Genomic DNA, 20,600 nt, shown 5'->3' on the forward strand with positions numbered 1-20,600 from the left:
CATTAATGTCACAGTGACTGAATAGAATTTTCATGGTCAAAGATAGTAACCAGTGGATGAGTTGCCAACAGGCCTGGAGAAAAATGTCCTGTTCTTTTAACAGTGCTTTAATGCACAGAAATTGGTAGCTGAAGCCTTTTATGGCACAGAAGTTAATAACAGCATGTTAAGCCTCTATTGCGGGATAGGGTGGGATATAAATCTAAAAATTAAATTTAGATATAAATCTAAAAATTAAATTAAAGGGACAAAACATTTTTCTCCAGGACTGTTGGTAACCCTGTCACTGGGAGGGCAACAGCAAAGGGCAGATTTGGCCTGCTATAACTTTTTCCATGGCATCTGGTTTACACTGTACGGAACAGTATGGTAGACAAGATGGATCATTGGTATCCCCCAGCATGGCTACTCTTATGTTCTTAAGCACACCAGCTTTGGTAGACACAAAGCAGATGTTGGAAAAGCAGCAAGCAGCTTCTTTCATAGAGCTACTCAGTTATCCCCACAGAGTAACTGTGAAGAGTCTATAAGTAGCTATTCTGCATTTATGAAGGACTGAGTTCTTACAGGCATCAAAACATGAACCCATATTAAAGGTAAAGGTAGTCCCCCTGTGAAAGCACTGAGTTGTTACTGATCCATGGAGTGATGTCCCATCATGACATTTTCATGGCAGACTTTTTACAAGGTGGTTTGCCACTGCCTTCCCCAGTCATCTACAATTTACCCCCAGCAAGTTGAGTACTCATTTTACCAAACTCAGAAGGATGGAAGGCTGAATCAACCTTGAGCCAGCTACCTGAACCCAGCTTCTGCTAGGATTGGTTGTGAGCAGAACTTGGACTGCAGTACTGCAGTTTACCAGTCTGCACTAGGGGGCTCTTGGAACCCATATTACCTTTGGGTTAACTATTTCCTAATTACTGTGTATATTATCTTTTACAATCACAGTAGCAGATATTGAGTAGGCCAGGAAAGCAAAAGCAAAACAAACAACCCCCCACCCCTCAGTTGTAGTTGCTGTCTTGCAGTTAAATACAAGCCACCTCTGATATTGTACTATAAGATAACAACAACAACAACAACTCTTCACTCTTCCCCAAAACTGGCTCAGAGTAGGTAACAACAATTTATGGAACATACAATCTAAAACATTATAACAATTAAAATATACTAACAAATTAAATAATTACAATAAAATCAATAAAATACAACTACTATACAATTAAAGAATGGTGTATCATATACCAGAGCTTGTTTGGGAAGAGATGAAGGTATTTTGTCATCTGGATGTTTGATGAGTGGTTGGAATAAAAAATTTGGAAGAAGAATCTAAGTTTGGAAACCATGGGTTGGTTAAATGATGGTGGCATTGGAAGCTATTTAAGCAGAGCATTTAGGTTGCTTGGAAATGGAGACAAATCTACCCTCAGTGCTGCTCCAGAAGCAAAAGGGTTCATAGGCCCCCAGCAGTATTTTTGTCATTAAATACCAATTGGGGTATTGCTATCATGTTTTAAAACTATAGCAATGTGTCTACTACCAATATTAAAAAACAAAACAAAAACTGTCAATTGCCCATCAGTGGTGGTGGTGGTGGTGGTGGTGGGAATGGAGGCCAGGAGGAGTAATGGTGTTGGATGTGTTGCTGAATAATAAAGGTGGGGAGGTACAGAATTCCCCATGTTCCCAAGTCTGCTTTGGATAAATCTTCCAAGAAAGATCATACCAAAATAGGTTTGAGAAAATCACAGTGGCGCTGGAGGGAGGTGGGGGGGGGAAAGAAAGATGGCAGAAGCACAATACCATGATGTAGAAGGAACAGTCAAATCTACTGGGGCGGTGGGAGCCAGAGCTCCACCTGGAAACAACCTGAGTGCTACTTGTGACACCAAAAAAGCAAGTTGATTGCTACTGCTTATCATCGCAACTAAGTTTCCAAATGGTGAACAATAATGGTGCACTGCTCTGAAAAGCCCTGAAATGTGATATAAACAGCCAAAGAAGACTATCCTTCAGGATCCATTTTATTACAAAAGTACCACTTTGATGCTTGGGGAAATCTGGGTCCTCAATATTTATTTATTTAGGTTTTTAGCCCACTCCTTTCCTTAACAGGGACCCAAAGTGGCTTACAACATGGCTCTCTCCTCCTCAGTTAGAGCATCATGGAAGTTCTGCTTTGTCATGAAAGCTTGCTGGCTGACCTTGGGCCCTTAATAAGGCAGGAGAATCTTAATGAGAGTAGTCACCTATCTTGGACAGCTTGCAGATAATTTTTTTTAAATAAATAAGCTTTCTTACACAAGAATTGTTTCCTCTTCCACTCATCCAGGGCAGAGCTGTGTTTCTGTTTGAAATTTGGGAAGCTGGCTCTACAAGATTTTAGAATCTACCAATTTGAGCCTGGACACAGCACAACTCTAGGGCAGTTGCTACATATGATTCTGCAGTGAAAAGATAAACATGTGCATTAAAAAAACTTCTCTCCTGAGAACTGTCCTTGTATGTGAAAGCTGTAAAGAACACTGGCATTGAAAGTGCACCAAATGTTTCACATGTTACAAAATGGGTTATTATTCACATGTTAGATATTGGGTTATTTGTACTGAGAACATTTTTATTCCAACCTTTTTAAGGGCCTCAGGACAACATACATTCCCCCTCTCTCTCCTCAATTTTATCATCACACACACCAGTGAGTTAGGTTAGGCTGAGAAAGAATGGCTAGCCTGAGTACCTTTGCGCAGATTTGAACCCAGGCTTGTCTTGAAGTTGTCTGACACTTCAGTTGCACACATCAGCACTTGAATCAACAGCCAATGAATTATATCAGTTTGCTCCTAAGAAGAGCTGTACCATTCTTAGCCCATTTACTTCTTTGTAGGGTATCAATCTGCCATCATATTGTATCAATGTATCTGATTCTGAACTTTGCCCCCAAATTGTGTGTGTGTGAGGGGGGGGAGAAAGGGAAAGAAAGAAGAGGTGTTTCTGCCAACTTGGGCAGTTGACAAGGTTTATAGAAAAAAATAAATTAAAAGGAGGATGTAAGAGAAAATAAACATGTTTTAATATCATGCAACGTCCTCATGAGATCTCAGCCTTCACAACTCTTGATATCCAAAAAGCTGCAGCTTCACTTTGACACTGAGGTGAGTTGGGGAAAGAAGAAGGAAAGAGGGAAAACAGGCCTGGGAGGGAGGGAAGAAAAAGGAGCTTGGGGGAGGCAAGCAAGTAAAAAAAAAAAGAGAGAGAGAAAAGCTAGGGAGGAAAGGAAGCAGGAAAGGAAACAACCTTCAGCAGCTGCTAGGGAAGGAGGATCATCTGGCGGAATAGGATTTCCCCAACAATAATCAGTGGTTTCTCACTTGTAATTCTACAATCTACAATTTCCCAGGAAATCATCTTATTCATAGGGTGCAGGTGCCACTGTTCAGCGCAAACCAAACTGTCTTAGATGGTGATGTGCTGCTTTAAATTTTGAGCAGCTAGTCAAACACAGCTCCCGCAGAATGTCAACATACTGTTCTTAATTACTAAAGCTGATACAGGCAATTATAGTTGGCAAAATACTTCCATTACTAAAAAGGTGTTGAATTGCTGATAAATTGTGTACATTCTCTAGTCATTAGATGCATCACTCTTCAGCTTTCCTGGAAGTATCAGTGATTGGAACTGGAAATTTCTAAAACAAATCTGACTTCCCTGAAGCTAATTAAGAGGGGAAAGGTATAGAGAAAGTAGAATCTACAATAACAGAATTTGCCAGCAGGCTACTTTTGGAAGGTAGGAGTTAAGCTGCTGCTGGTTACTTTACACTTCTCTTTCATATAAATCTCCAGGAAAACTAGCTCAGAGTTGTAGGCTGCATAAAGGTGTATGGAAACAGATTAAAAATATAAATAGAGATAATATTTCTTTAAAAACAAATAATTGGCTTTGTCCTAGAGAGCAGTGAACAAATTCAGGTAAGCTCTGTGCAGTTATGGAGCTCTATGTAGCCAATGGCAACTTTTCCAGCAGTGGGAAACTTTTAGCATGCATGATTCATTTCGTAAGCTGTGAGTGTGAGAAATTATATAAATATGCACATGCTCTTCATTAAAATTCTGCATCTTAATTTCACATTGGGGTCCCTTCTGCCTATAGTGCACATGGGGAACTTCCATTAGCTATAATCAGAGTTACATGCTCAAATTAAAGATGCCATATGGAATATATTACATACCACATGGCATTTGATTAAAATATGTTTTTGTTCTGTATAAAGCTGAGAACCACAGAGTCTCTCGATCCTCCTTGCAGCCAATAATTCTGAGCTGTGACCACAGCTCTTTGGTCTTGGTAGGGTCACCCAGCTTCCACATGCATCTCTACATCATAGGATGTGTTATCTAGTACATAGCTTAACTGCACAAGATATACAGGCAGTGGTGACATCATTTTGAAAAATTTACTATTTAATGTACTCTACTGAATTTAGATAATCTTCACAGCATCCCTGGGAAGGAGGATCATCTGGCATCCCTGTGAAGATGGTCTCTCATCAAGAAGGGATTATTTATTCACAGAAGATGTGGAACTATACTAAATTGGACCATCAACCCTTCTAATTTCACTTATTAAAATCCTTATAGCTCATATTTCCCCTGCCAAAGGGGGCCTTTGTAGTATCTGATATCCAGCTGTCACCAGTGTTATGCCTCGCTTACCCTACAAGAGTAAGAAAGAGGTTACTTCAGAATAGTACAGAGAGTCATGCAATGATTTTAATTTCTCCTTAGTTTATTATTGCTTTGGATAAGACAAGTTGTTCCAGCCAGGAGAGCAGTAGGTCGTGTGATGTGATAATGATATTATAATTGGATTCCTGTTTTGGTAAAATATTATTCAAGACTTTATTCTTCTTCACTTGGAGTAAACTGTTCTCTTTTGATTCACTGTTTAAAAACTATGTTTTAAAAAGTATGAAGAAAAAAGAAGAAAACAATCACCAGATATTTCTGAGCAGCAAAAGTTATAGTGAATAGTTCATTTTAATCTAGCACACGATACGTGACTGACAAAGTCAGCTATCTGAAGAGTCTGTCCTGACTTACTTTGGAGGTGGCATACTTAGGATTTATTGTGAAACATCCAACAGTCAGGGGTGAACAGGCTATTAAGCCATCCAGGAAAATTCCCAGTGGGAATTCCATTCCAGCCTGGTCATATTGTCATATTGCAGAAGCATGTAAAAGCTCACTGGGGCCGCCCCTGCTCAAATAGTGGGTGGGTGTGAGTCCCCACGGCTTTGAGCTGGAGCCACAAAAAGGAGATGCCTGGTTCACTCACCTGACCCAGCATGGAGATAGCACTAGCCTCACTGTGGCAAGGGAAACACTCAGCTGGCTCTGTGTGGTGTGGTGGCTAAGAGCACAAAGTCTACTGGATTACCTTGGGCTAGTCACAGTTTTCTCAGCCTCACCTACCTCACAAGACTGTTGCTGAGACAGGAAGGGAAGGTGATTGTAAGCTGCTCTGAGGATCCTTAGAATAGAGAAAATCAAGGTACAAAAGCCAACTCTTACTCTTCCTTCTCCTTCTCTGGTTTGACCAGGCACATCTTCATTGTGGCTGGCCAGGTGTAATCCACCCTTCCACCTTTTGGGGGGACATGGCAAAAGCATAATGGAGGGCCTTTTTCTAGGGTCATTTCACCCTCCCCAATTAGGGTTGCCAACCCCCAGGTGGGGGCAGGGGATCCCCCGGTTTGGAGGCCCTCCCCCCCGCTTCAGGGTCATCAGAAAGCAGGGGGAGGGGAGGGAAATGTCTGCTGGGAACTCTGTTATTCCCTATGGAGATTTATTCCCATAGAAAATAATGGAGAATTGATCTGCGGGTATCTGGGGCTCTGGGAGGCTGTTTTTTGAGGTAGAGGCACCAAATTTTCAGTACAGCATCTTGTGCCTCTCCCCAAAATATCCCCCAAGTTTCAAAACGATTGGACCAGGGGGTCCAATTCTATGAGCCCCAAAAGAAGGTGCCCCTATCTTTCATTATTTCCTATGGAAGGAAGGCATTGAAAAGGTGTGCCGTCCATTTAAATGTGATAGCCAGAACTCCCTTTGGAGTTCAATTATGCTTGTCACAGCCTTGATCTTGGCTCCATCCCTAATGTCTCCTGGCTCCACCCCCAAAGTCCCCAGATATTTCTTAAATTGGACTTGGCAACCCTATCCCCAATCCACCCCTATCTATAGCATTGTTGACTTAGCAAGCAACCCTTGTGACATAAGTGATTTTGTCTAGCTAGCCACCGATGTGAAATAACATACCAAATGCTAACCAACTAATCTGCTGTGCTGCTCATCAGCTTCTTATTGTTAGGGGTTTTTTTTTGTCCAACCAGAAATGAAAGTAGCCAAAGTCATATTGCAGCAGCATGAAAAATTGAAGTGGTTATTGCTCTTTGATCTAGATCTTTCCTGGGTATAGTAAAAACTGAAAAAACAACAGTAAAACAATTCATATAAACCATACAGTTTCCAATGGCATAAACAGCAGACTCAGCTAACACAACATTCAAACAAGGAAACAATTCATTAGATTCCAGTCCAGCAAAACTCACTGCTAACTGCTTTGCATCACTAAAATGTTTGAATGTGACATGGCAAGGTGAAGGATATCAGAGGATTATCTTAAAGAAGAATCTTCCATCGTCTGGGTGCAGTGATGGAAGAAAGTCATTGTCCTTGCTTTGATCATGATCATACAGGGCAGAGCCCCAGAAGCTCTAACATCACTACTTGATTCAGATTTGTAAAGGAAGTCCTCAAGAGATGTTGAAGGAAATGGCCTACATATTTTATTCTCAAACAAGCGATCATTCTTGTAGGAAAAGGCCATCTCAAATATTTTAGCTTGCATTTCCTAGTACAGAACCATACCAGAACCAATTTTTTTTTTTTAAAGTGCACTCTTCGGCTTTCCAGGTGAAAATTGGCCCTGATAGATTGCAATTGCTCTCAATTAAATAATCAGCTAACACCTGAGTTGATTAATGGATAAGTTAAACTGCTTTTAAGAGAATGAAAGTAAGCAGGTCTACTTAGAAGTAAATTCCAGGTGATTCAAAGGGACTTTCTTTCAGGAAAATTTTCTTAGGATTGCAGCCTAAAGGTTGTAGTTGTTGTTATTGTTGTGTGTGTGTGTATATATATATATATGCACAGAGAGACACTATAGTAAGCAAGTATACTGGAGGGTTCGTTGGTGATTTCATGGTAACCACAAGAGAAAAACTCAAGATGCTTGTGATGTTAACAGAAACCAGAGATCAGATCTATGTATAGGCTTATTCAGAATCTCCCTGAATTGCCTTTTATATAGTACACAAGATTTAAACAAGGAAAATATTTTCTTTAAAATCATGTACATAATGTCTCCTTTCCCTTCCACATACCAGAAGAGGCACTGATAGTTTCTACTTATTGTGAAACAGGGTTGTATTTATTTTTAATTCCAAAATATATTTTTTCTGTTAGTGCTTTATTTTGAGACACTTATAGCATGTATTTTGTTAAGTAGCAACACTGCAGCAAGCATCCATCCACTTAAAAGGAATGACTGGAAACTCCAATAACACTGAACAAGTAGGTTTATGAAACACAGCTTTTAAAATGCATCAGGTTCATGAGCCAAGCCATAACAATTCTGTGGGGTGTTACCAGTGCGATTGAATAGACATGGATAGGATATTTAGCAGACCTGCTGTGTGGGTTCTTTCGCTAGAGACATGTTTTTTTCCCCCCTCCAAGTAATCTTAACCTATTTGACAGCTTTTCTGATTCTCAGTGCTTTTGTTTGGTACAGGTTGTATGGTTAAATCCTACCATTTAAAAAAAAAATAAAAAAACAAAGGGGATACATTCAGGATAAAACAGCAGAAGTCTGGTTGCACTTAAATACGGGTGGGCTTTTTAAAGAATCATGTTCCTTTCTACCTTGCTTTGTAACTCATTCTGCCTTGCTACCCACTTTTTTCTTCCACTCCCTCAAACAATCCCACCATGCTTCAAAAACTCCACTGGGATATAAGTACTCCACTTGAAAAAAAAAACAGCTGTTCTGGGTTAAAGCATTAATTTGGAAATCTAAAGTGATGACAGGACTTTTTGGGACTTTTTAGTTTAGGGGGAGAAGTACCAACAGGGGACATGGTAGATGTTTATAAACTTATGAATGGGGCAGAGAAAGTGACTATCTTTTCTCTCTCTCCCCATTATTCTAGAACTCAGGGAACATTCAGGGAAGTCACTGGACCATTGATTCAGACCAGCAAAAGGAAGTACTTTGGACAATGCCTGACTTGGGGAGCCCACTGCTGCAGGATAGGCTCATAGCTGCTAGTTTAAATGAATTTAACTAGTAAAATTCCCAGGGAGACAGTTCCAGCAATAACCATTAGTCATGATGGCTCAATGGAACCTCCATGTTCAGCGGCAGTGAATCTCTAAGTAAGTTGCTGAGAGAGCAACAACTTGGTGTGGCTTTGGCTTCCATACTTGACCCCAAGATTTGGTAAAGAGCTGTTTCTGTAAGATTACGCAATGATTTCATAGTAACATAGCAAAATAGCATAGACTCTGTTGAGATTCTGCCTATGTATTAGAAAACAGGTTACTGAGGGAGCATTCCTAAGCATGTCTACTCAGTCTCAGAAGTAAGTTTAGATTTATTTAACAGGCCCTTATGTTCTAAGGATTAAAGTCTGTTTCCTTCCAGCTTCATCATGCAAAGAAACAGTAACCTTTTCTGAACACAAGAACAAAGAACACACCTCTCTAGGAATTGCCAGAAATTCTACAGCAAAACCCAGATTTCTAGAGTAGAATCCTAGCAAGTCTTAAAAAGGACAGACACTGATGACATCATGCTGTCAGCTAATTTAAAAAGATTGACAACACTGATTATGATGGATGTGGAGAGCACACATTCCTGAATCTTCTAGGCTATAAGACCCACTTAGCAGTAGCAACAATGATGGTTAGAAAGTTTTAGACTTTGAACTTAGGTAGTCCTTCTTGTACTGCTTTTTTTATTTCTCTAATGCAGAAACTGAAGCTGTTGCCACAGTCAAGAAACAAAGTTGGCAATAATTTGCTGGCTAAATTTGGGCCCAGGGTGGTATCATTTGAAATGAAGGTAGCCAGGACAGCCTCTAGTGCAGCCTGCCATTAAAATTAGGAAAATGCATGCTGATGTTGACCAGCCATTCAACAAACAAGTTCAACCCAATTTGGCTGTCCTGTGTCTTATCAGGGAGGGGTCCTGGGACAAAAAGAAGAAGAGACAGGGATGAACATGAGCAAATGAAGACCCATGTACATAAGCATAATTTCTGTGGGAGTAAAGTATATGCAGTGCCCCACACAGCCACTTGGTGCTCTTCATGGATATTGCAACCAAATGTGAAAATATATTTAGTTAATATAATTTATACAAGTCACAGATCCTGACTTTTCTTGGGATACTTTGGCTTGACAGTGTTTTGTTTTTTTAAAAAAAGTGTGTGTGTGTGTATCCTTGAGGGTGTGGCACTATTTACTTTTCCACTTCTGAAATGAAACTAAATCTGTTTTTCTTTAGGTGATATTAGTTAACATTTGGTTGGGGTTGAGACTTAGACTAGGGCTGGGGCCAAAACCAAGAGATCCTTCAAAATGGTTCTAAACTTTTTTTTAAATGTGGTGCCTGAAAGGACTAGAATATAAAGCTGCAGACATATATATACCTAGCTAGGAACTGAGAGCTCTCTCTCACACCCATATGCACAAATCTATGCACACACATGTGCACACACACCCATAGCAGCAGTGCAGAGTTAAGTAATTTTAAACTCTGGATTGAATGGGCTTAGATGGGGCCTCTTACTCATTAATGTTAGGCATTGTGGGAACTAGATTTGAGAAGTGGATAAATACAAATGGAAGTGAACTGGGTAGAGCATGTTCTCTTTAGCTACAGAATACATTTGCCACCCCCTCGCCATCTCTGCAGCAGCACAGCTGGAACTCTGAACTTTAACCTTAAAGTATGTCCCAGTGGGGTACTATTGCACTGCACTGTGGGAGCCTCTTCCTGTGCTGTATCAAACAATGCATCCATGAACTTTGATGCATGTATAGATACTAGAATTACATTGGGGATATCAGTCAGAAGGATCCAGGGTAAGGCTGGGTGGAAAAATGTATCCCATTAGGCCAATATGGGTGTGGCAATTCATACAAATATCACAGACTTGTTTAGTCACAGCTTGGAGAAGTGACCCTCATATGTGTGTAGAGGCCTTGACTTTTAAGTAAATACATTAATTTTGTTAAAATAAATAAATAAAGAGATATACCTTAAGCTTTTTATGAGGTAGCTCATATTTAACAGCAAATCAGATTGGTCAAGGTGATTACTGGGAGCATCCAAAATGTTTGGGATTTATGCTTGCTTTCTGCATGTTCTGTGGCACACTTCTTTTTAAAAGGATAATTGCTTGATTCCATCAAAATGCAGGACATAACATTGTTACTTTGGGGAGCAGACATAAAAATCCTTGTGAGTATTTTATTTAGAGACATAATTAAAAAGGATTTCTGCTGAAGGGCGTATTATTAGACATGAATATCTTGTGACATCTTAGTTGAGAAGAAGAGATTGCCTGTTAGAGAAGATGAAATTTCTTAATATTTCTAAATATTTGGTAACTGTTACTTACAGAGTTTGATTAGGTTGATACTAGGTGGCTATCTAGGACAGCACTTTCCTTAAGGTAGTGGTTCTTCTGTGACAGGGTGCCATTTCCTCCTCAACATACATAGTTCCTGTTTCTTATGAATGCCATAGTAAAGTTTACCTCCATGACCATGACAAACAGGTACATATGCAATTGCCTTATTTTGAGGTAAGATCACTGGTTCATGTAGTGCTGTCTGGTGTAGTGGTTAGGTGCACAGGCTCTTATCTGGGAGAACCAGATTTGATTCCCCACTCCTCCACTTGCAGCTGCTGGAATGGCTTGGGTCAGCAATAGCTCTTGTAGGAGTTGTCCTTGAAAGGGCAGGTGTTGTAAGAGCTCTCTCAGCCCCACCTACCTCACAGGGTGTCTGTTGTTGGGGGGGGGGCGTGGAGGTAAAGGAGATTGTGACCTGTCTGAGACTCTGAGATTCAGAGTATAGGGTAGGATATAAATCCAATATCATCATCATCATCATCATCATCATCATCATCATCATCATCATCATCATCATCATCATCATCATCATCATCATCATCATCATCATCATCATCATCTTCTTCTTCTTCTTCTTCATCTTCTTCATCTTCTTCTTCTTCTTCTTCTTCTTCTTCTTCTTCTTCTTCTTCTTCTTCTTCTTCTTCTTCTTCTTCTTCTTCTTCTTCTTCTTCTTCTTCATTTATTAAGACTAGCTGTGGTCCTGTGCAGTCTAAGACAGAAGATATAAGGGAACCTTTAGCTGAAAATGCCAAGGACTGAATCTTGCCTTTCCATTAACATTTTATTATTGAACTATAGGCCCTGCTCATGGAGAGAGAAAAAGAAGGGCCAAGCAAAAGCCCAGAGCCTTTTGTGCATACTCATGCTGAGGAATGATGTAGGCTTCAGCAATCTATTGGAATGGTGGGTGTAAAATTTTGGAAGAGGTGGGCAGAGGGCATGAACCTAGAATTCTTAGACATTTATGGTAATGTATAAAGGACAGCAAAATGAACCTAGGCATATCATAGGGCTGCTTGAAATTGGTAAGGAAAAGCCATCTAGCCCAGGAGCTTCAGAATTCCGCCAACATAATGCTATAGCTTAATCACATTCAATTGTTTTTCTGGGAAGCTGATTCAGGCAACCCCCCCCCCCCTCATTATTCACACAATAGATAACATGTGGAACTCACTGCCACAGGGTGTAGTTAAAAATTAGATTAGACAAGTTCATAGATCTATTAATGGCTAGTAGCTAAGATATTCAGAGGCAGTATGAATCCCTGACCTGGATAGCCCAGGCTAGCCTGATTCCAACAGATTTTGGACACTAAACAGGGTTGCCCCAGGCTAGTATTTAGATGGGAGACCTCCAAGGAACACAAGGGTCATGATATGGAGGCAGGCAATGGCAAGCCACCTCTGAATGTCTCTTGTCATGAAAACCCTACAGGGTCTCCATAAGTCTGTTGTGACTTGACAACACTCTCCAACACTTGTCTCTGAGTATCAGTTGCCAGAGAGAAATAGCTTTGGACCCTGTGCTGTTACTTGTTGGATCTTTGGGACATTCTGGTTGGCTATTGTGTGGCAGGATAACTGGACGACATGGACCACTGGTCTGACCCAGCAGGGCTTATCCTTATGTGAAGTTATCCATTTATTTGCACAGAGGGTGATTTTGCATAATGATGAAGCTGTAGCAAAGGAGGTATGAAATGCTTTTTTGTGGAATTTTCTGATACCAATTATGCAAGTTGGGGTCAACTAGTAGGTTCATACTATGCAAAGGAAGTACAATACATAATTAACTTGAGAACCTGAAATAGTTTTCTAAAATTATGAATGGGAAGAGAGTATAGACATAAAGAACTTTTTCTCTCTCATAATACTAGAATTCGGAGTCATCCAGAGAATTTGGCTGGCAGCAGGTTCAGGACAGACGGAAGGAGGTACTTATTCACGTATCACCTAATGCACTTATGGACTGCAAGATGTGCTGATGGCCACTAGATTAGGTGTTTTTGGCTGTGGAGGATAGGATGATTGACTCTTAGTAGCCACATCTGCTAATATGAACTCCTGTATACATAAAGGAAGTATATCTGTGAATATCAATTGCCAGGGACAAATGACTGGGGAAAATAGCCATTTCTTATTAATGTGCACACAGAGGCATCTTATTGAGGCATCTCTGTTGGAAAGAGAATGCTTGATGAGAGAGCCTGATTTTGCAAGGCAGTTCTTCTGAGCAAAGGAGGGACTTGTGTACCTCCCCCAAAGCAAAAGATGTGTGGACTCTACACACCTGTGGAAGTGTTGGGGGAACTCCACACACCCTCTTGGGAGCATGGATGTAGTAAGAGCAACCCTGCAGACAACACTTTTTTGAACTCATCAGGCCAGATCTGGAGGTCATTCTATTACATAAATATCCTTCTATCCATATACTGCTCTCAGTGAATCAAGGAGAAAGTTGACTGCCTCTCAGCCAGGTGATAACAAGTGGAACTCCCTTTCACTGGAAGACCATCTTAGCTAAATTTTGAGCATTTTGGCAGAAACAGCACGAGATATACTTAAAATGATGCTTGGGTTTCTCTTTACCTCTAGTTTATCATTTCTACAGAAACAGTATTAGACTATTACTTGAATGGCAGATGAGTCACATTGTTGGTTGAAAACTGGCCAAAGAAGCAGAAAACTAGAGAAGAACAAAAGTGGTCATTTAATGTTCTTTATTTTATATGTTCCAGATCCAGAATAATTTGTGGGCAGGAAATGCAGCTAACAGTTCAGTGGTGACCTCCTGCATGCTTCCACGTGATACTTCCTCTTGTATGACCCCTTATTCCCACTCACCTCGGACAGATTCTGGGTACTCAGGGTTTTCCAACCATCAGGGCCAATTCAGCCATGTTCCCCTCAACAATTTTTTCACTGACTCTCTACTGTCTGGAACAACCAACGGACATCCATTTGAAACCAAACCAGAATTTGAACGACGGTCATCCAGCATTGCGGTTCTACGAATGAAAGCTAAAGAACATACTGCTAACATTTCTTGGGCAATGTAATGTAACTAAATAGCCTTCCATTAAAATTGTCACACCAAACCCTCCTCATTCTAATTTCCCATATTTAAAGGACTCAACAATAAGCTGCTGTGTGAAGAATTGCTTGTGATCAGGATGATGACTGCTTATGCAAATTCCTAATATGCTATTTAATGATAACATTTAAGCATAAACATGTACAGGGACTCAATAGATCCACTGTGTCCAGAAGCCCTCTGAAAATTCACCAAATGTGTTTTATTGTACCAGTTGATGAAATATGAGTGTAAAACCTGCAAAAAATAATAAACTTATTAAAGAAGTATATCTGCTCTATATTGCTGGATATCGGCACGGTGTACATGTGGAATGTCTTATGCACTATGAAACAGGAAGTCAAGAGAAGAAAATATTTTTGTTAAGTCAGTGCTATAAGGGAAACCCTTTAGTAAGCTGCACAAGAAACAAATATAGTGCTCCGCCATTTAAATAAATGAGCTACTTTTCCCCATCAGGCTCTGTGTGGGTCCTAGTGGATACAATGGAAGTTTCTAGATTTTAGCACTTTCAAACACCTTGTGTTTAATACTGTGCTTCATGGATCTGAGAGAAAGAGAATGACCATCCAGTGCACCACGGTTCTAGAATAATCAAGTATAATTTGCCATAGCTCTTACATTATGATTGCTCTATTGGTCTGTGTTTTATTTGGCTTCAGAACCATCTGTAATGTAGGATGTATGACCAGGGCTACCAGGATGGCCCAAGTCAACTGAAGGGCCCTTGAAGCCAGTGTCATACTGCATTCACGGGATTCATTTAATTTGTTAACTTTTGATACAGTTCTGTATTGCAGCCACTAGGGCTGCAGGGAAGACAGAACACAGTAAACAGCAGTAACTTTGACTTTGCTGGCCCAGTTTTTTTGAAAAGTTTACTACTAGGCTGAGGCAAACCCTTGCTTTGCCTTGATTTTACTAAACCCATTAATCAAGATAGCACTGGAGCAAGACAAGACCAGCCAGCATGGCTCATGACTGTACAGTCATTGACTTCATGTAGCCTCCTAACAAGGTCTGGCAGTCTGTGGTTTCCTTCTTCCCTTAGATCCACCCAGCTTCATAGTTTTGTCTGTGCAGCTAGCTCAGTTAGTGTATTGTAAAAAAAATTTAAAAAGCAAAAACTGTTGTTGATTTTTTCTTAATTTCTCTTCCTCTTTTCCACACTTTTCTAATCCTCCATATTGCTCTCTTCCTTTCATGATTTGCCTTTATTCTTTTCTCTGCACATTTAATTCTCTCCGCACATCTTGATCTCAATTCCTCCTCATCTATGCTGGTTGACAATTTAGAATGCATTTAATAATAGTATAACAGCAAACCTTTATTAATATTATATTAAGAACAGAAGTGGAAGATAATATTTCCCCGTGACCTAGCAAAGTAGTAAAAGGATGTATGACCTAGAAAAGTAGTAAAAGGATGTTTAACCTCCCCCAACCTTTTACATGCATAATAATGGAATGTTAATCAGACTTAGTGGTAATGCATGAGAAACAGAAGTTAGAATTTAGCTTAGCTTCTACTGCAAATATCATTGTGAGATGTGTGTTTCTGTACATGATATTTTGATTCCTTTCATTTTTGTCCTTGGAACTTCAAAAATCATCCTGAAGCTGGTGGTCAATTTTGAGATTTCTGGTTTTATTTTCTGATTAATTATGCCTGCCAAAATATGGACAGAGAGATGGCCATGCAGATCTTTTTATTATTGTAGATGTGTGGTAATAGCCAGCCAAGTGATTTGTTTTGTCATGATATTTGATTTGGATCAGGTTCATATAAGGGGCTCAGGTGGAATTCATTGTCCAAGAGCCATGTTGGCTCTTGGCAGCCCTGCCTCTGACTCTTAGTTTCCTATATAAGTCTGCTTTCATTGCATGTAGTTATGATATTTCATGCTTTTAGATGCCTTGGTAGATCTGCACAAAATGCTTCATAAAATCCTTACACAAAATGCCATAAGGTGCAAAGTGCTTCCATTTCAATTTTGATAGAAGAAGAAGGCAACAGAAGGAGGAACAAGGGTAATGGGCTAAGTGAGATTCAAATCCAGTAGCACTTTAAAGACCAACCAGATTTCCAGGGTGATAAGTTTCAAGAGTCAAAGTTCCCTTCATCAAGGTAATGAGAAGAATCTGTATAAATGTCTTGGAAGTTCATAGGCTTAGTTTCTGTAGAGGGAAAGAATGGAAGTGTTATTCTAAAGTGCACAGGTGGATTTTCTGGGGACAGGTTATATGGCAGACATGGAAAATTCCTAATAGAAGTCTAACTAACCTGAGTTTCCTGAGAAAGGACATACAAGCTTCAAATCAACACAGGGAGCGGTGTGTTGCTGTATCTTTCCAGCATGAGTTCAGGTAAGCACTCTATAGGGGAATGGGGGTTATTTGGTGCTTTGCAGGGAGTGCCAGTTGTATGATGACCCACTGAGTAGAAATCATGGGGGTGTCCTTGATGCATGGAGTTCTTGGCTCTCAGGGATCAAGTTCATTGCCTTGAGGCTGGGGCTGCTGATCTGGAGAAAGTGAGGCAGAGATTTGGTGGTGAGATCTTCAGGGACTTATCAGACAGTCCCACTCTACTGTGCTGACAGCTCTTCTGCTGTTGTAGAGAGTGTTGAGATTGGAGGGCATCAGTGTGAGAGGGAGGGATGTGATCCCTTAGAAGAACCCCTTCCTTGGTGATGGATCCATATCCTCTCATACCGAGGATACTCATGCCACAACCCCTATTTTCAGGAAGGGAGACTGAAGAAATGAGTCAAGTTGTGGTGATCAGAGATGAAGTTCTAGACCTGTTTGGGAAAACAAAGTCTCTAGATCCTGATGGCATATGTAAGCATTCTCAGAACTCAAATGCATACTTTATTATGAAAAACTAATAAGTTCAATAAAAATTAAAGCAAACAACAATGATCAAAATTATAGCTTACCATTACAGAGATTGAAATATTCAGGATATATACTGCAACTAATGTCATGTGAAAAATGAGGTAAGTATAAATATGGGCTTAGTGGTATGAATCACTCAGAGGGGTTTTTTTCATATTGTATATAAACTAAAAAAGTAACCAGGAATGAAAAATGTGAAATTGTTGATCTACTAACCTGTATAAGTAATCTATTACTAAATTCAACCGCTGAATGGAGTCTGAACTTGCTGAGACTTAGATGGAAAAACATCTTGGAGTCATAGTAGATACGTCAATGGAAGTGTCAAACAGTGTGCTGCAGCAGTGAAAAGGGCAATGTTGGGGATTAATTAGGAAAGGGATTGAAAAGAAAACAATTGATATTATAATACCCCTATTGTAATAGGTAGGTGGTGCAGCCTCATTTGGAATATTGTGTGCAGTTCTGGTCACCATATCTCAAAAAGGGCATTGCAGAGCTGGAAAAAATACAGAAGAGGGCAACCAAGATTATTAGGAGTTTGGAGTCTTCCCTATGAAGAAAGACTGACAATTCTGAGCCTTTCCAGCTTAAAAAAAAGTTGAGTAAGGGGGTGCATATGATAAAAGCTTATAACATTATACACAGGGTGGAGAGAGCTGACAAAGAGAACTTTTCTTTCTCTCCCAAAACACTAGAACTCAAAGGTATTAAGATCCAGGATGGACAAAATTATAACAACAACAACAACCCCATTCCAGCCAAGGGTGAGCGCTGGGTGATTTACATCAGATAGATAGAACATAGAACAATACTTAATTTAGTACAATAAAACAATGGCAGTAAAAGTTCCAATTCCTGATGGTATTATGCTAGTTACACAAAGAGTGATTAAAATGTGGAATTTGCTGCCAGAAGATGTAGTTATGTCCACAGGAATAGATGGCTCTAAAAGGGGCTTAGACAGATTCATAGAGGATAGGTTTGTCAGTGCCTATTAATCCTGGTGACTAAAGGGAACCTCCACATGCAGAGGAACTGAACCTCTGAATACCAGAGCCAGAAGGCAACATCCTTACAAATCAAACTACTAAAACTATTAAAATATACAGTGTGAATACAGCAAGTATGTGTTTGCAAATGCAGAAGTTAAACACTTGTGTGGAGATTGACAATGAGTTCCTGACACATGTAGACTATGTGGTAAACATTCCACTGCTTCAAGTAGTACCCAGATGATGCCACCCAGCTGTGGAATGTCCTCCTCCTCCTGAGATTTAAGAACATCTTGACTTGCATATTTTTCAGAAGTGCATCTTATTTGGGCTGCATTTTCATAGCTGAAGTTCAGCTGGTATGAAGAATTTTAATTCATTTTGATATACTTTACAAAAATAAAATCCTACCGTTGAATAGATGTTTAATCTCATGGACTGGTGTTGATGAGTATTACTGCCAAGGTCATTCGTATAAGGATAGACACCTGGAAAAAATAAATTAACAGACTTTTAAGAATGAACAGAAAAGCATAACAGCTCCTTTGCTATCAATAACAATGTACAATTCCCTGAAAATTCTATACCAATGCTTTGGGAACCCAAATATACTGAGGAATTCTGCTCACTCTCTTTGTCTCCCACTCCCATTACACTTTTTTTTGTCACACAAACACAAATTAACATCCTCACCCTACTACTAGACAATATTTGGCTTTCTTATGTCACTTGATTTGCTTTTTTTTGTTCTTGGGAGACAAATCCCTGACTTCAAAATGCATCCAGAGAACATTGTTAATAATGCCCATGGGCATATAAATTTCCATCTCAAAACAGTCATAAGCGGGTAAACTGAGCCCTGCCTTATGCATTTTGAGGATAAATACCATGATTTCCACATATGGGCTCTTGTCATGACTATCCCTATTCTTCTATATTTTATGTTTGGAAATTAATCAATTTTAAAAATATTTATAAGGTATCCAGACTTACAACCTTTCTGTTTTTTGCATCCTAAAGAGAGCATTAGAGTTCCAAGGTTGTGCTGTCCCTGACCAGAAAACATTTACAAATTCTGAACAATATACTGCAGTTAATGATGAGATGAAATTTCCAGTTGACTAAAACACACAAGGGTATATGTGTGGAGTTTCATTTGATTTCTACAAGCCAAGATTCACGAGGAAACTCCCACTGACTTCAGCCGGAGTGAGAGATTGATTTTTGTGCCTCAGGAGCATGTCAGCTCTTTTGGTAGATGAAAGAATTTAAAAAGTCAGTAAATGTTTTGAAATGTCTTGTAGAAAAAAGTGTGTGTGTGACTCTGTTTGTGTATCACATAAGGGCGATGGGAGTAAAAGCGGAAAATGAAGAAAAATACTTTACATCTGGTGAATTGCTATCTTCTTTGATTTACATCTCCTCCCTTTCCCCTGTCACATTCCAGGCTCCTTCAAATGAGCAAAATGTTAGCCTCTTTGTAAGAAACAGTCATTCTTCTATGTTCATAAACTCCACTTGAAATGAAGGAAGAGCTGAGATTGTATTTGAGTAGGGTAGAATACAGCTCTCAGGTCAGGCCTTGATTTTTTCTCAGTCTGTGAACTTGAAACAGGAAGAGGTGAATCTGGAAAACTGCAGTATTCAAAGAGCAGAACAATTACCCCAAACACATAGCTGTTCCTACTACTTTTTAATATTACAGAATATCAACAGTGTACTTGGTGTTTTGCCAAATACAGACGTAACAGACACTTAACTAAGAAAGTATATGGTGCTAGGTATAAACACCTAGTCACAAACACTGGCTAACATTGCTATTGCAGTACCCTCTGTTTGATTTATGAAATAAATTCTTATTGGGAAACTGGTTGTTGGATATAATCTCACTAAGTTCCCAGCAAACATTAATGTGATCAAAATGTTATATGAGCCTCATTCAGTGTTCACACTACCAAAGAGAGGTTTGTTTCCTACTTCACTAAGCCTTCCCCCTGTCCAAGGAGTCTCCCTTCAGCAAGTTGATTTTTTCCACTGGAGGAAGAGCAGCTTAAGTTAGAGGAAGACTTCTATAGCTGGTGACTTCCTTCAACCTAAAGTATGATACTGATCAGTGTATACATAAGTGCATCCTTCCCTTCCACCAACATTTAGAAACCTTGCTTTTTGTACTATCTGCTTTAGTAAGAACATGTGCACTGTTTATCCTTACTCAGGGCCAGATCTGGGGGGGAGGGGCAGATGGGGGTGCGTGCCCCAGGTGCCAACGGAGGGGGGCACCAGATCTGGCTCTGTCCTTACTTCACTCTCCTCTGCTGGAGAAATTTGAATGGTAGTGACCAGTTCCAGGGCTTTTAATAGTAGTTGTTCTGAAGCTTTATAACAGGCTGCCATAGAAAGTTAGAGTCATCTCATCCCTAATCCAGTTTTGTAAACTCCTTAAAGCTCTTTTTGAGGGCATTTGGATGAGGTCTAGAGAGGGCTGTACTCTTACCCAAATCAGTTTCTGTGTCAGGTCTATAATGCGGAGAGCATTCCTTATATGTGAAAAGCGTGAGCCCAGTGGTATGATGGGATTGAGTCAGTGGTCCTCACCATGGTACCTGTAGGCACCATGGCACCATCCAACAGCTTTCCAGGTGGCTTTCAAGTGTTTTGAGAAAATTATCAAAGCCAGGTGAGGCTTTTTTTCCAGCAAGGCTTCTGATCAACCATTGGAGATTTGATTTTGATTTTAAGAAATGTTGTTTTGGCAGCAGCTGACACCACAGCACAAGGATTGTAACTATGTGACTGAAGGTATGTATGGCTGGCTGTGCTTCCTGTAGCAACTATTTTGTG

At 39.9% G+C, this 20,600-nt stretch overlaps 1 protein-coding gene across 3 annotated transcripts in view; it reads left to right on the forward strand.

Moving 5' to 3' along the window:
- ALX1 (ALX homeobox 1) overlaps positions 1 to 14,133 on the forward strand; it is a 29,445-nt gene extending 15,312 nt beyond the window's left edge. Inside the window, exons 4-5 of one of the 3 annotated variants that reach the window (XM_060245149.1) lie at positions 12,648 to 12,704; positions 13,509 to 14,133. In XM_060245149.1, the coding sequence (XP_060101132.1) occupies positions 12,648 to 12,704; positions 13,509 to 13,829 (378 nt within the window). In that variant the 3' untranslated portion in view covers positions 13,830 to 14,133. The remainder of the gene's footprint in view (positions 1 to 12,647; positions 12,705 to 13,508) is intronic. The other 2 variants (XM_060245150.1, XM_060245151.1) reach the window with 2 other exon arrangements.
- Positions 14,134 to 20,600: the final 6,467 nt, after the last annotated feature.

Source organism: Heteronotia binoei, chromosome 8 (genome assembly GCF_032191835.1).
Source record: "Heteronotia binoei isolate CCM8104 ecotype False Entrance Well chromosome 8, APGP_CSIRO_Hbin_v1, whole genome shotgun sequence".
NCBI lineage: Eukaryota > Metazoa > Chordata > Lepidosauria > Squamata > Gekkonidae > Heteronotia > Heteronotia binoei.